This window comes from Mustelus asterias, chromosome 12, assembly GCF_964213995.1.
Source record: "Mustelus asterias chromosome 12, sMusAst1.hap1.1, whole genome shotgun sequence".
In the NCBI taxonomy this organism is placed as follows: domain Eukaryota; kingdom Metazoa; phylum Chordata; class Chondrichthyes; order Carcharhiniformes; family Triakidae; genus Mustelus; species Mustelus asterias.
The window spans coordinates 9,409,294-9,424,343 of record NC_135812.1 but is presented as its reverse complement, the minus strand read 5'-3'; the positions used below and the strand labels follow the sequence as shown (position 1 = coordinate 9,424,343).

Below are 15,050 nucleotides of genomic sequence, written 5' to 3'. Positions count from 1 at the left end.
CCTCACCCTGGATCCAGTGAGATTTAACCTCATGCAACAACCTACCATGCAGTACCTTGTCAAAGATCTTGCTAAAATCCATGTAGACAACATCAACTGCACTGCCCTCATCTACCTTCTTGGTTACCTCTTCAAAAAAAAACTCAATCAAATTTGTGAGACATGATTTTCCACTCACAAAGCTATGCTGACTGTCCCTAATCAATCCTTGTGTCTCTAACTGCTTGTAGATCCTGTCTCTCAAAGTACCTTCCAACAACTTACCCACCACAGATGTGAGGCTCACTGGCCTGTAGTTCCCAGGCTTTTCCCTTTTTAAACAAAGGCACAACATTTGCCACTCTCCAATCTTCAAATAAATAAATCAAAGAAAGGGTTTAATAAAGAAACATCATTACCCCAAACTTGGGGCCTCACCCTGGGCCAACCCAAGCTCTCCACAATGCTACATGGTTCCTTATTTATAGTTGATCAGCTGACTATTACATCACTCTGTAATTAATCCCATGGTTTACTGAGTCAGCTGACCCTTACATCTTGTTTCCGAAGGTCACGTTACATCCAATACAAAGCTGTCACCGGTTACATTCCAACATGGTCCGTGTCCCGCCCGCTATGCTTTCCGAGGCGGGCGGGAAGGGAAAATTCTGCCTTATGTGTGTGTGAGAGAGAGAGAGAAAGAGAGAGAGAGACGTGAGAGTACGAGTGTGTATGTATGTGTTTGTGTAAGAGAGAGAGCTGGGAATATGAATGCATGTGAGGGAGGGAGAGGTGAGAGTTTGTGTGTGTGAGAAAGTGGGAATGTTTGTGTGTGAGAGAGAGAAGTGAGAGTGTATGTATGTGTTTGTGTGTGTGTGAGAGAGAGAGATGGGAATGTGAGTGTGTGTTTGTGTGTGCGAGAGAGGTGAGAGAGTGTGTGTGTGTGTGAGAGCGAGAGAGGTGAGTGTGTGTGTGTGTTTGTGTGTGTGTGAGAGAGAGGTGAGAGAGTGTGTGTGTGTGTGAGAGCGAGAGAGGTGAGTGTGTGTGTGTGTTTGTGTGTGTGTGAGAGAGAGAGATGGGAATGTGAGTGTGTGTTTGTGTGTGCGAGAGAGTGTGTGTGTGTGAGAGCGAGAGAGGTGAGTGTGTGTGTGTGTATGTGTATGTGTGAGAGAGAGGAAGAGTGTATGTGTCTGATATGAGAATCCAGCTCTCCAGAACCACTCCTAATATTAAACAAATTGGTGAGCAAAAGAAACAGCATCATTCCTTCTATTAGAAATGGCAATGAGAAGGGAAGACTTAAGCATTTCATTGCATAGGAGAACATTTTACTTATGATAAATGTATACATATAAGAAATAGAAAAGTCTTTCATAAATTTATTTTGTATCTTTGTACCTATGCCCAAAACAATCATTTTATTTGTGGTTTAACTCTTCAACATCAAAAGAATGTTTCTCAGGGCTTCCGTCAACATCCTTGGGATTTGAAAAGGGTTCAGTGGCTGGAAAGGTTTGGAAATGCTGCCCTATTTTATTCTTCAGCTGTCAAGGTCATTCAGCCTCCGATTCTCCAAGGCGGCCTTCATGACACACGACAACGCAGAATCGCCGAGCAGAAACTGGTAGCCAAGTTCCGCACGCATGAGGACGGCCTCAACCGGGATCTTGGGTTCATGTCACACTATCTGTAACCCACACGACTTGCCTGGGCTTGCAAAATCTCACTAACTGTCCTGGCTGGAGACAATATATATCTCTTTAACCTGTGCTTAACCCTCTCTCCACTTGCTTTGTCTGTACCTGTAAAGACTTACCTGAAAAGACTCGCATTCCAACCATTATCTTGCAATTGTATCTTTGTCTATATACGCCGTGTTTGTGAAACCACCTCTCCACTCACCTGATGAAGGAGCGGCACTCTGAAAGCTCGTGATTCCAAATAAACCTGTTGGACTTTAACTTGGTGTTGTGAGACTTCTTACTATTTTATTCATTCGGGAATATTGTACAGTAATTGATTCTGCACGCTCTCTAGTTTAAACTTGTGATATTTTACTTAATATTTGGTTGCAGAGAAATCCTGAAAAAGAATTGCCATGCGCAGAGCAGATAATGAAGCTGATACTGTTACCCGCTAACACTGTGGTGGGAAGAGACAGGAGCTGCCTGAATGGGAACTGACCAGGGATAGGGGAGTGAGGCCAGGATAGAAGGATAAAAGCAAATTACTGCGGATGCTGGAATCTGAAACCAAAAGAGAAAACACTGGAAAATCTCAGCAGGTCTGGCAGCTTGTGGAAGGAGAGAAAAGAGCTGACATTTCGAATCCAGATGAACCTTTGTCAAAGCTTTTGTAGAAGGAGGGGGTACATGTAGAGGGGATGCGGCAATGATAAAAGGTGGGGTAATTGTGGGGGAAATGGGACAGTGATACAGGGCGGGTAATTGTGGGGGGGATGGGGCAGTGATAGAGGGTGGGGTAATTGTGTGGGGAATGGGGCAGTGATAGAGGGTGGGGTAATTGTGGGGGGGATGGGGCAGTGAGGGGGGGTAATTGTGGGGGGGATGGGGCAGTGAGGGGGGTAATTGTGGGGGGGAGGGGGCAGTGAGGGGGGTAATTGTGGGGGGATGGGGCAGTGAGGGGGGTAATTGTGGGGGGGATGGGGCAGTGAGGGGGGTAATTGTGGGGGGAGGGGGCAGTGAGGGGGGTAATTGTGGGGGGGAGGGGGCAGTGATGGAGGGGGGGTAATTGTGGGGGGGAGGGGGCAGTGAGGGGGGTAATTGTGGGGGGAGGGGGCAGTGAGGGGGGTAATTGTGGGGGGGAGGGGGCAGTGATGGAGGGGGGGTAATTGTGGGGGGAATGGGGCAGTGATAGAGGGTGGGGTAATTGTGGGGGGGATGGGGCAGTGAGGGGGGGTAATTGTGGGGGGGATGGGGCAGTGAGGGGGGTAATTGTGGGGGGGATGGGGCAGTGAGGGGGGTAATTGTGGGGGGGATGGGGCAGTGGGGGGGGTAATTGTGGGGGAGGGGGCAGTGATAGAGGGTGGGTTAATTGTGGGGGAGAATGGGGCAGTGACAGAGGGTGGGGTAATTGTGGGGGAGAATGGGGCAGTGATAGAGGGTGGGGTTATTGTGGGGGGAATGGGGCAGTGATAGAGGGTGGGGTAATTGTGTGGGGAATGGGGCAGTGACAGAGGGTGGGGTAATTGTGGGGGAGAATGGGGCAGTGATAGAGGGTGGGGTAATTGTGGGGGAAATGGGGCAGTGATAGAGGGTGGGGTAATTGTGTGGGGAATGGGGCAGTGACAGAGGGTGGGGTAATTGTGGGGGAGAATGGGCCAGTGATAGAGGGTGGGGTTATTGTGGGGGAATGGGGCAGTGATAGAGGGTGGGGTAATTGTGGGGGAGAATGGGGCAGTGATAGAGGGTGGGGTAATTGTGGGGGAGAATGGGGCAGTGATAGAGGGTGGGGTAATTGTGGGGGAGAATGGGGCAGTGACAGAGGGTGGGGTAATTGTGGGGGAGAATGGGGCAGTGATAGAGGGTGGGGTAATTGTGGGGGAGAATGGGGCAGTGACAGAGGGTGGGGTTATTGTGGGGGAGAATGGGGCAGTGATAGAGGGTGGGGTAATTGTGTGGGGAATGGGGCAGTGACAGAGGGTGGGGTTATTGTGGGGGAAATGGGGCAGTGATAGAGGGTGGGGTAATTGTGTGGGGAATGGGGCAGTGATAGAGGGTGGGGTTATTGTGGGGGGAATGGGGCAGTGATAGAGGGTGGGTAATTGTGGGGGAGAATGGGGCAGTGATAGAGGGTGGGGTAATTGTGGGGGAAATGGGGCAGTGATAGAGGGTGGGGTAATTGTGGGGGGAATGGGGCACTGATAGAGGGTGGGGTAATTGTGTGGGGAATGGGGCAGTGATAGAGGGTGGGGTTATTGTGGGGGGAATGGGGCAGTGATAGAGGGTGGGTAATTGTGGGGGAGAATGGGGCAGTGATAGAGGGTGGGGTAATTGTGGGGGGAATGGGGCAGTGATAGAGGGGGGGGTTATTGTGGGGGGAATGGGGCAGTGATAGAGGGGGGGGTTATTGTGGGGGGAATGGGGCAGTGATAGAGGGTGGGGTAATTGTGTGGGGAATGGGGCAGTGACAGAGGGGGGGTAATTGTGGGGGAGAATGGGGCAGTGATAGAGGGTGGGGTAATTGTGGGGGGAATGGGGCAGTGATAGAGGGTGGGGTAATTGTGGGGGGAATGGGGCAGTGATAGAGGGTGGGGTAATTGTGTGGGGAATGGGGCAGTGACAGAGGGGGGGTAATTGTGGGGGAGAATGGGGCAGTGATAGAGGGGGGGGTAATTGTGGGGGAGAATGGGGCAGTGATAGAGGATGGGGTAATTGTGGGGGAGAATGGGGCAGTGATAGAGGGTGGGGTAATTGTGGGGGAGAATGGGGCAATGACAGAGGGTGGGGTTATTGTGTGGGGAATGGGGCAATGACAGAGGGTGGGGTAATTGTGGGGGAGAATGGGGCAATGACAGAGGGTGGGGTTATTGTGGGGGGAATGGGGAAATGACAGAGGGTGGGGTTATTGTGGGGGGAATGGGGCAGTGACAGAGGGGGGGGGTAATTGTGGGGGAGAATGGGGCAATGACAGAGGGTGGGGTTATTGTGGGGGAGAATGGGGAAATGATGGGGTTGGGAATTGTGGAGGTGGGGCTTAGTGCCTGGTTAGAGTCCTGATTGGATGTTGCAGCAGAGGCGGGGTCTAGCTGCCCGAGCTGATTGGCTGCCTGTGGAGGGAGTGGTCAATGGGAGGCGGGGCCCGGTGGGCAGGAAGGGGAGTGATTGGCAGAGTGTCTGGCCATTGAGGAGGTGGTCCGGGGCTTCACCTGGAGCCGGGACTGAGAGACTGGAGGCTCCGCAACTGCCAGCGCTGCAACCCTGTGTCCCCCGCCTCGGCTCCGAGACTCCCCGCCCCGCAGCCTCAATCCGCCCCGGCCCCCTGCTCCTGGTTAAAGCCCCGGCAGCAGCGGGCATGGCCCAGGCTGCTGGTGATGTGAGCTTCAGCGGTGCCAGTCCCGCAGCGGGCAGCTGGGTGCTGAGCAGGGTGGCTGCTGTCACTGGCCGCAGCTTCTGGAAGGATGTCCGAGAGCTGTCCCGGCTTGCTGGACCCATGGTGAGTGAATCATTGCACCAAACCCAACACTCACCTGCTTTCCTCAGAGAGGGGGCAGAAACCTTCCCCACCCACCCCCCCCCCCTCCCTCCCCACCCACCCACCCCCCCCCCCCCCCCTCCCCACCCACAAGCCTTGTCAGGGAGGGGGCCACCCCTCTCCTACCTCCCCTAGTTTTGTCAGTGTTTGATGTGGAGTTGCCAGTGTTGGACTGGGGTGGGCACAGTCAGTAGTCTATTTGGCATCATGAGCTTTTGCGGTGCCGCTCCTTCGTGGTGAGTGGAGAGGTGGGTTCATAAACAGGGCACGTAAGAACTAGGAGCAGGCCCTCTGGGCCCTCGGGCCTGCTCCGCCACTCAATAAGATCACGGCTGATCTATTTGTGGACTCAGCTCCACTTTGGGTGGCACGGTGGCACAGTGGTTAGCACTGTTGCTTCACAGCTCCAGGGACCTGGGTTCGATTCCCGGCTTGGGTCACTGTCTGTTTGGAGTTTTGATGTGGAGATGCTGGCGTTGGACTGGGGTAAACACAGTAAGGAGTCTAACAACACCAGGTTAAAGTCCAACAGGTTTATTTGGTAGCAAACGTGAAAGCTAGTGGTGTTGTTAGACTCCTTGCTGTGTGTGGAGTTTGCACACTCTCCTCGTGTCTGCGTGGGTTTCCTCCGGGAGCTTCGGTTTCCTCCCACAGTCCAAAGATGTGCAGGTTGGGTTGATTGGCCATGCTAAAATTGTCCTGAGATGCATAGGTTAGAGGGATTAGTGGGTAAATATGTAGGAATATGGGGGTAGGGCCTGGGTGGGATTGTGGTCGGTGCAGACTCGATGGGCCGAATGGCCTCTTTCTGTACTGTAGGGTTTCTATGATTCTATGACTTACCTGCCCGCTCACCGTAACCCTTAATTCCTTTACTGTTCAAAAATGTATCTATCCTTGCCTTAAAAACATTCAATGAGGTAGCCTCAACTGCTTCACTGGGCAGGGAATTCTACAGATTCACAACCCTTTGTGTGAAGAAGTTCCTCCTCAACTCAGTCCTAAATCTGCTCCCCCTTATTTTGAGGCTATGCCCCCTAGTTCTAGTTTCACCTGCCAGTGGAAACAACTTCCCTACTTCTATCTTATCGATTCCCTTTATAATCTTTTATGTTTCTACAAGATCTCCCTTCATTCTTCTGAATTCCCGTGAGTATAGCCCCAGTCTACTCAGTCTCCCCTCATAAGCCAACCCTCTCAACACCGGAATCAACCCAGTGAATCTCCTCTGCACCCCCTCCAAGTGCCAGTATATCCTTTCTCAAGTAAGGAGACCAAAACTCTACACAGTACTCCAGGTGTGGCCTCACCAGCACCTTATACAGCTGCAACATAACCTCGCTGTTTTTAAACTCCATCCCTCTAGCAATGAAGGACAAAATTCCATTTGCCGCCTTAATTATCTGCTGCACCTGCAAACCAACTCCTTGTGATTCTTGCACAAGGACACAAACTCAATTGCAAAATAATGGTTGGAATGCGAGTCTTTACAGGTAATCAAGTCTTAAAGGTACAGACAATGTGAGTGGAGAGAGAGTTAAGCATGGGTTAAAGAGATGTGTATTGTCTCCAGCCAGGACAGTTAGTGAGATTTTGCAAGCCCAGGCAAGTCGTGGGGTTTACAGATAGTGTGACATGAACCCAAGATCCCGGTTGAGGCCGTCCTCATGTGCAGAACTTAGCTATCTCCCAGCTTTGTTTAGGGAGAGGATAAAAATCTCCTGCTTTAGAGAGTGGGTAAAAGGCCTGAGGCTCCATCTCTTTCTCTTTCAAATCTCTCTCTATTTGCTTGTATATTTGTTTATAACGTCCCAATGTCCACATTTAGAAAGTATTCACACTCAGCGTCATAGCTTTCAGCCAGAGATCCAGATTCCTCCATGTCTGGGAACGTCCTGCCCCACCATCAGGGCAGGCAACACAAGGGGTAGTCAAGAGGCAGTGGCCCTCAACATTGGCTCCAGAAGCCGTGACTTGATCTTGACCAAAGGCCACCTTAACCAAAAACCACCTTAACCAAAAACCACCCATTGCCCTCCCTCAAGTGTTCATAGAACCCCTACAGCGCAGAAGGCGGCCATTTGGCCCCTCGAACCTACACCAACCACAATCCCACCCAGGCCCTATCCCTGTAACCCCACCCTGCTAATCCCCCTGACACTAAGGGACAATTTAGCATAGCCAATCAACCTAACCCGCACACCTTTGGATTGTGGGAGGAAACCCACGCAGACATGGGGAGAACGTGCAAACTCCACACAGTCACCCTCCTGGCACTCACCTGATGAAGGAGCAGCGCTCCGAAAGCTCGTGCCACCAAATAAACCTGTTGGACTTTAACCTGGTGTTGTGAGACTACTTAACCTGGTGTTGTGAGACTACTTACTCTGCCCCCCCCCCCTAGTCCACCGCCGGCAACTCCACATCATGAGGAGTTAATAGCACAGGCTTAACCTTTAGCGTCAAATCCAGTTTAACTGGTTATTCATTCCATCTGTTGCTGTGGTCTTGCCCTGTGCAAATCGGGGCTGCTGCATTTGTAACAGGTGGACGGAGGAAGGTGGTGTGGTTAAGGAGCCTTAAAAACATTCTTAAATAACTTGCTGCCCTTGCCCTTCTAGATGGGAGTGGTCGTGGGTTTGGGAGGTGCTGACTAAGTAGCCTTGGCAAGTTGCTGCAGTGCAGCTTGTAGATGGTACACACGGTTGTCACTGTGCGTCGGTGGTGGAGGGAGTGGATGTTTGTGGATGGGCTGCCAATGAAGTGTGCTACATTGTCCTGGGTGATGTCAAGCTTCTTGAGTATTGTTGGAATTGTAGAGAGTATCCCATCACACTCCTGACTTGTGCCTTGTAGATGATGGACAGGCTTTAGGAAGTCGGGAGGTGAGTTACTCACTGCAGGATTCCTAGTCTCTGACCTGCTCTCAGAACCATGGAAATGCAGAAGGAGGCCATTCAGCCCATCGAGTCTGCACACGAAGTCCTGAACCTGAGATAATTGACCTCCAATCAGCACAACCATATTTCTTTGTGTAGAGTTTTTTTCCCCGTGATTCCTTTTCATGTTATTGTTGAATGTGTTTCCACCGCTCTTTCAGGCAGCACTAGATTACAACACACTGCTTATATAAAAACAAATCCTCAGCTAGCTTTTGCTAACAATTTCCTTAAATCCCTTTAGTTACTGACCTTGCAACCCCTGGAAACAGTTCTCCTTATTTACTCAATCAAAACCCTGTTATAATTTTGAACTCTGTGAATTCTCTTAACCTTCACTGCTCTAAGGTGACCAATTCAAGCTTCCCATCTCTCCATGTAACTAAGTTTATTTAGTAGTGTAGGCTTGTATTAACACTGCAATGGAGTTACTGAAAATCCCCTAGTCGCCACACTCCGGCGCCTGTTCGGGTAACACTGAGGGGGAATTTAGCACGGCCAATGCACCCTAACCAGCACGTCTTTCGGTCTGTGGGAGGAAACCGGAGCACCCAGAGGAAACCCATGCAGTCACAAGGAAGAATGTGCGGACTCCGCACAGACAGTGACCTGAGCCGGGAATCAAACCCGAGTCCCTGGCGCTGTGAGGCAACAGTGCTAACCACTGCGACACCTAAGTCCAGTGCCCTTGGTATCATTCCAGTGATTTTCTCTGCACTTTATGAAAAAATTTCACATCCTTTCTAAAAAAAAAACATCTTAACTAATTAGTTTAAGTGCCAAAATTGCTCTGGAGGCTTGCTCTGCAGTTTCATTTCCGTAATCTGTACTAGTGATGAAACATTTGCTTTCGCTGATTGTTATTGCTGTTGAGATTGGTTTACTTTAAACGGAATGCACATTGTGCATGTAAACATGTAATGGGGCGGCACGGTGGCACAGTGGTTAGCACTGCGGTCTCACAGCGCCAGGGACCCGCGTTCGATTCCTGCTTGGGTGACTCTGTGTGGAGTTTGCACGTTCTCCCCGTGTCTGCGTGGGTTTCCTCCGGGTGCTCCGGTTTCCTCCCACAGTCCAAAGATGTGCGGATTAGGTGGATTGGCCATGCTGAATTGCCCCTTAGTGCCAGGGGGGGACTAGCTAGGGTAAATTATGGGGATAGGGCCTGGGTGTGATTGTGGTTGGTGCAGGCTCGATGGGCCGAATGGCCTCCTTCCGCACCGAAAGAATTCTGTAATCTATGAATTCTAATTCGTTTATTGTTGATGGCAATTCACGAGCCTATATCTGTGTAAAGTAGAGCTGTACTTGTTACTATTTCCAGTAACATTGAACCGAGAGTTTAGAACAACAAAACCAATTTATTTTTCTTAAATAGAATCCCTACATTGCCGAAGGAGGCCATTTGGCCCATCGAGCCTGCACCGACAGCAATCCAACCAGTCCTATCTCCCTAACCCCACATATTTACCCTGCTAATCCTTCTAACCTACGCATCCCCTGACACTAAGGGGCAATTTAGCACGGCCAATGCACCTAACCCGCACATCTTTGGACTGTGGGAGGAAACCGGAGCACCGGGAGGAAACCCATGGGGAGAATGTGCAAACTCCACACAGACGGTGACCCAAGCCGGGAATTGAACCTGGGTCCCTGGCGCTGTGAGGCAGCAGTGCTAACCACTGTGCCACCATGTCACCCGAGTTCTTATGACCAGACTGAATAACTTTACGTTTCCCCAGACCTGTGGGCAGTATTCCATCACACTATAAAGTCTGGTTTAAACATGTGTTCAAATGAATCCTAATGACCAATTTCACTTTTCTTTATAGTTTTTCTCGCACCTGATGATAATTAATATAAGTGTCGTCAGCTCCATATTCTGTGGACATTTAGGAAAAGTAGAGTTGGATGCTGTTTCACTTGCCACAGCTGTAAGTATATCTGCAGTGATTTATTGTATAGCAATAACTGTTTAAGGTTTGAGTTTATTGTGTCACAAGTAGGCTTACATTAACACTGCAATGAAGTTACTGTGAAAATCCCCTAGCCGCCACACTCCGGCGTCTGTTCGGGGACCCCCAGGGGGAATTTAGCACGGCCGATGCACCTAACATGCACGTCTGGGGCAAATGGGATCAAAGGTTATGGAGGGAAAAGCAGGATGAATGAGGCTATTGAGTTGGACGATCAGCCATGATCGTAACAGATGGCAGAGCAGGCTCGAAGGGCCAAATGGCCTCCTCCTATCTTTTATGTTTCTTTGTCTTTCCGACTGCGGGAGGAAGCCAGAGGAAACCCACGCAGACACGGGGAGAACGTGCAGACTCAGCACAGACAGGGAGCCAAGCCGGGAATCGAACCCTGGTCCCTGGTGCTGTGAGGCAGCAGTGCTAACCACTGTGACACCCCTGATTTATAACAATGAGTTTATTAACAGGTCAAGTGCTTTTTACAAATGCAAAACAGATCTGAATGATATCACTGAGCCAAGCAGCTCAAGAGTTTCTTGGATTCAGTCATTTCCCTTTGCTGATCTAGCTGTTGTCAGGAGCGATAAGCACTGCCCTTGACCTTCAGTACGGAGGGGACAAGTCTCTCCGAGATCCTGTGGTAGGTGTGACTCAGCGAATAACACACCTCTGAGTCAGAGGCAGTGGGTTCAAGTCCCATTCCACAGTCTTGAGTTCAGCCCAATGCTCCCATTACAGAACTGAGGGGGTGCTGCTCTGTCAGAGGTGCGCTCCCATTACAGAACTGAGGGGGTGCTGCTCTGTCAGAGGTGCACTCCCATTACAGAACTGAGGGGGTGCTGCTCCGTCAGAGGTGTGCGCTCCCATTACAGAACTGAGGGGGTGCTGCTCTGTCAGAGATGCGCTCCCATTACAGAACTGAGGGGGTGCTGCTCTGTCAGAGGTGTGCGCTCCCATTACAGAACTGAGGGGGTGCTGCTCCGTCAGAGGTGTGCGCTCCCATTACAGAACTGAGGGGGTGCTGCTCTGTCAGAGGTGTGCGCTCCCATTACAGAACTGAGGGGGTGCTGCTCTGTCAGAGGTGCACTCCCATTACAGAACTGAGGGGGTGCTGCTCTGAGGTGTGCGCTCCCATTACAGAACTGAGGGGGTGCTGCTCCGTCAGAGGTGTGTGCTCCCATTACAGAACTGAGGGGATGCTGCTCCGTCAGAGGTGCGCTCCCATTACAGAACTGAGTGAGTGCTGCGCTGTGTGAAGTGTGCGATCCTGTTGCAAAACTGAGGTTGTGTGATTAGGGGATTTTCACAGTAGCTTCATTGCAGTGTTAATGCAAGCCTACTTGTCACACTAATAAATAAACTGTCGCAATTCTATGGTGCCTGCAACAATATGATGTGTTGTATGTTTCTTTGCCGCAGGTTATAAACATATCGGGTATTTCTATAGGTGTCGGGTTGTGTTCAGCATGTGACACGCTTATATCTCAGGTAAACGCACCACCCTGACTATACCACAAATGAATCTCTAATAGAGTTACTTTCCCCTTAATGTTTTTTACTGTAATTCTCCCATTTGGATGTGAGGGTAAATATACTGATTTCTATGCTAATTCTAACCTGTGCTGACTGTAATGCAAATGCAATGTTTTACTGATTCCCAAGCTCATTTGTTCCACTAATTTGCCTTGTAGTACACAACACAGCGCCAGTTATGCCACAGTCGCTCACTGTCTCCAGTTTCAATAATTAATGTGTTTCCCAAGGAATGTGAGAGTTAGTTTGGTCATATAAATTGCCCTTAGTGTCAGGGGGACGAGCGAGGGTAAATGCATAGGATTGTGGGATTGGGTTAGTGCAGACTCGATTGGTCAAATGGCCTCCTTCTGCACTGTGTGATTCTATAAATGATGTGGAGATGCCGGCGTTGGACTGGGGTAAACGCAGAAGTTTAGCAACACCAGGTTAAAGTCCAACAGGTTTATTTGGTAGCAAAAGCCACACAAGCTTTCGGAGCCTTAAGCCCCTTCCTCAGGTGAGTTCTCTGTTTAAACCTGGTGTTGTTAAACTTCTTACTGATTCTATAAATTCAAACAAAACCTCTTTTACAGCCAAGATTATGATAGATAGACTTTTGTAATTACTCTTTAATTGGGGTATATATTTAACAGGCAGTACAGTGGCACAGTGGTTAGCACTGCTGTCTCATAGCATCAGGGACCTGGGATTGATTCCTGACTTGGGTCACTGTCTGTGTGGAGTCTGCACGTTCTCCCTGTGTCTGCGTGGGTTTCCTCCGGGTGCTCCGGTTTCCTCCCACAGTCCGAAAGATGTGCGGGTTAGGTGGATTGGCCACGCTAAATTGCCCCTTAGTGTCGGGGAGATTAGGAGGGTGAATACGTGGGGCTACGGCATAGGACCTGGGGGGGATTGCTGTTGGTGCAGGCTCGATGGGCTGAATGGCCTCCTTCTGCACTGTAGATGTTATGATTCTATGAACAGTGAAAGGTTCATTTTAAAGATTTAAATACTAGTTACTTGCTCATCGCCTTTGTGCCAGCACAGAATGCCATTAAAAGTAAATTTACTACAATCCACAGGTCAATAAATTCCTGCTATTCCATTACTGACTGGATCGATCCAGGCAAGGAAGATTAATGGGAAATGATTCCAAACTGCAAAATGCCTTCACAATCCGATGTGGAAACCTATTTCAATAGTTTACACTCACTGTGCGTAATTAACAGCTTTCCGATTTCTCTTCTAAATTTGTCTCTTTAACTGTCAAATCTGCATCTTTGAGCAAAGTTTTGTTAATTGCTCTAATATCTCCTTGGTGTCAATTTTCATTTTGATCATTCCTGTGAAGTGCCAGGTGCTGTTTTGCTATGTTAAAAGTGTGATATAACTGCAGTGGTCCCAACCTTGTATAGGAATCTGATCATGCAAGTATACCTTTGCATAGTAATATTCTCCTAATGCAAGTATACCCTTGTATAGTAATATTTTTATAATGAAACTCAACCCTTGTATAGTAATATTATTGCAATGCAAACTATACCCTTACAAAGAACAAATAAAATTACAGCACAGGAACAGGCCCTCTGGCCCTCCAAGCCTGCACCGACCATGCTGCCTGACTGAACTAAAACCCCCTGCCCTTCCGGGGACCATATCCCTCTATTCCCATCCTATTCATGTACTTGTCAAGACACTGCTTAAAATTCACTATCGTATCTGCTTCCACTACCTCCCCCAGCAGCGAGTTCCAGGCACCCACCACCCTCTGTGTAAACAACTTGCCTCGTACATCTCCTTTAAACCTTACCCCTCGCACCTTAAACCTGTGCCCCCTAGTAATTGACTCTTCCACCCTGGGATAAAGCTTCTGACTATCCACTCTGTCCATGCCTCTCATAATCTTGTAGACTTCTATCAGGTCTCCCCTCAACCTCCATTGTTCCAGTGAGAACAAACCAAGTTTCTCCAACCTCTCCTCATAGCTAATGCCCTCCATACCAGGCAACATCCTGGTAAATCTTTTCTGCACCCTCTCCAAAACCCCCACATCCTTCTGGTAGTGTGGCGACCAGAATTGAACACTGTATTCCAAGTGCGGCCTAACTAATGTTCTATAAAGCTGCAACATGACTTGCCAATTTTTAAAGTTAATGCCCCGGCTGATAAAGGCAAGCATTCCAAATGACCTCTTGACTACCTTCTCTACCTGCCTTTTATAGTAATATTCCAATTTTGCCTATTCCCATTTCCAGGTGGCACAGTGGTTAGCCCTGCTGCCTCACAGTGCCAGGGACCGGGTTTGGTTCCTGGCTTGGGTCACTGTCTGTGTGGAGCCTGCATGTTCTCCCCGTGTCTGCGTGGGTTTCCTCCGGGTGCTCCGGTTTCCTCCCACAGTCGGAAAGACGTGCTGGTTAGGTGCATTGGCCGTGCTAAATTCTCCCTCCGTGTACCTGAACAGGTGCCAGAGTGTGGCAACTAGAGGATTTTCACAGTAACTTCATTGCAGTGTTAATGTAAACCTACTTGTAACACTAAAGAATAAACTTTAAACTTTAACTTTACTGTTTAATGCACTCTTTGAAAGTGATTCTTTGACACTCCCTTTTCCAGGGTGAAAGCCGTTGGCTCAAAAGTTTTATAACTGTTTGACGTTGGGAATCGGGTCCAAAGCTCGCCTGTCCTCTTGCGTCACTGTTTGAAGGTCTCCTTTGTAATCCCAGCACCCATAAGAGCCAAAGTGTACAATACTCATCAGCCTACATGACATATCTCCGTTATAAATTTATCATAGAGACGGTGAGGATTTTGAACTCTTCCCACCTAGTTTAAAAGTTTGTTTATTTATTAGTGTCACGAGTAGGCTTACATTAACACTGCAATGAAGCTACTGTGAAAATCGCCTAGTCGCCACACTCCGACGCCTGTTCGGGTACACTGAGGGAGAATTTAGCACGGCCAATGCACCTAACCAGCACGTCTTTCAGACTGTGGGAGGAAACCGGAGCACCCGGAGGAAACCCACGCAGACACGAGGAGAATGTGCAGACTCCACACAGACAGTGACCCGAGCTGGGAATGGAACCCGGGTCCCTGGCGCTGTGAGGCAGCAGTGCTAACCACTGTGCCCCCGTGACTTGCGTTCTATTTGATGACCCAGTAGCCCTTTTTTGTTTGTGTAGCAGAAAGTTATTTTCAAAGAATCAGTTGAAATTCCCCCTGCGCTGTCATGACTGATGGTCTCCTGGCACGTGGTCACTGCAGATCAACGTTGGCTGAGATTCTTAAGTCACCTCGCTGCCCTTAACCAAATGCAGCCTTTAAAACAAATGAACAGAGGTTACTGCAAAGGACATCCATAAACCATTAATGTGTAAACCGCAACACCGTTAGTCCTGCGCTTCCTTCTGTGCCTTGCCGCGGGGCACTG

The 15,050-nt window shown here is 49.4% G+C and overlaps 1 protein-coding gene across 5 annotated transcripts in view; it reads left to right on the top strand.

Moving 5' to 3' along the window:
• The first annotated feature begins 4,776 nt into the window (after positions 1 to 4,776).
• The window catches only part of LOC144501229 (multidrug and toxin extrusion protein 1-like), a 62,262-nt gene continuing 51,988 nt past the window's right edge, over positions 4,777 to 15,050 (top strand). For 2 of the 5 annotated variants that reach the window (XM_078224686.1, XM_078224685.1), the window contains exons 1-3: positions 4,777 to 5,154; positions 9,965 to 10,066; positions 11,525 to 11,593. In XM_078224686.1, the coding sequence (XP_078080812.1) occupies positions 5,014 to 5,154; positions 9,965 to 10,066; positions 11,525 to 11,593 (312 nt within the window). In that variant the 5' untranslated portion in view covers positions 4,777 to 5,013. The remainder of the gene's footprint in view (positions 5,155 to 9,964; positions 10,067 to 11,524; positions 11,594 to 15,050) is intronic. The other 3 variants (XM_078224690.1, XM_078224688.1, XM_078224689.1) reach the window with 3 other exon arrangements.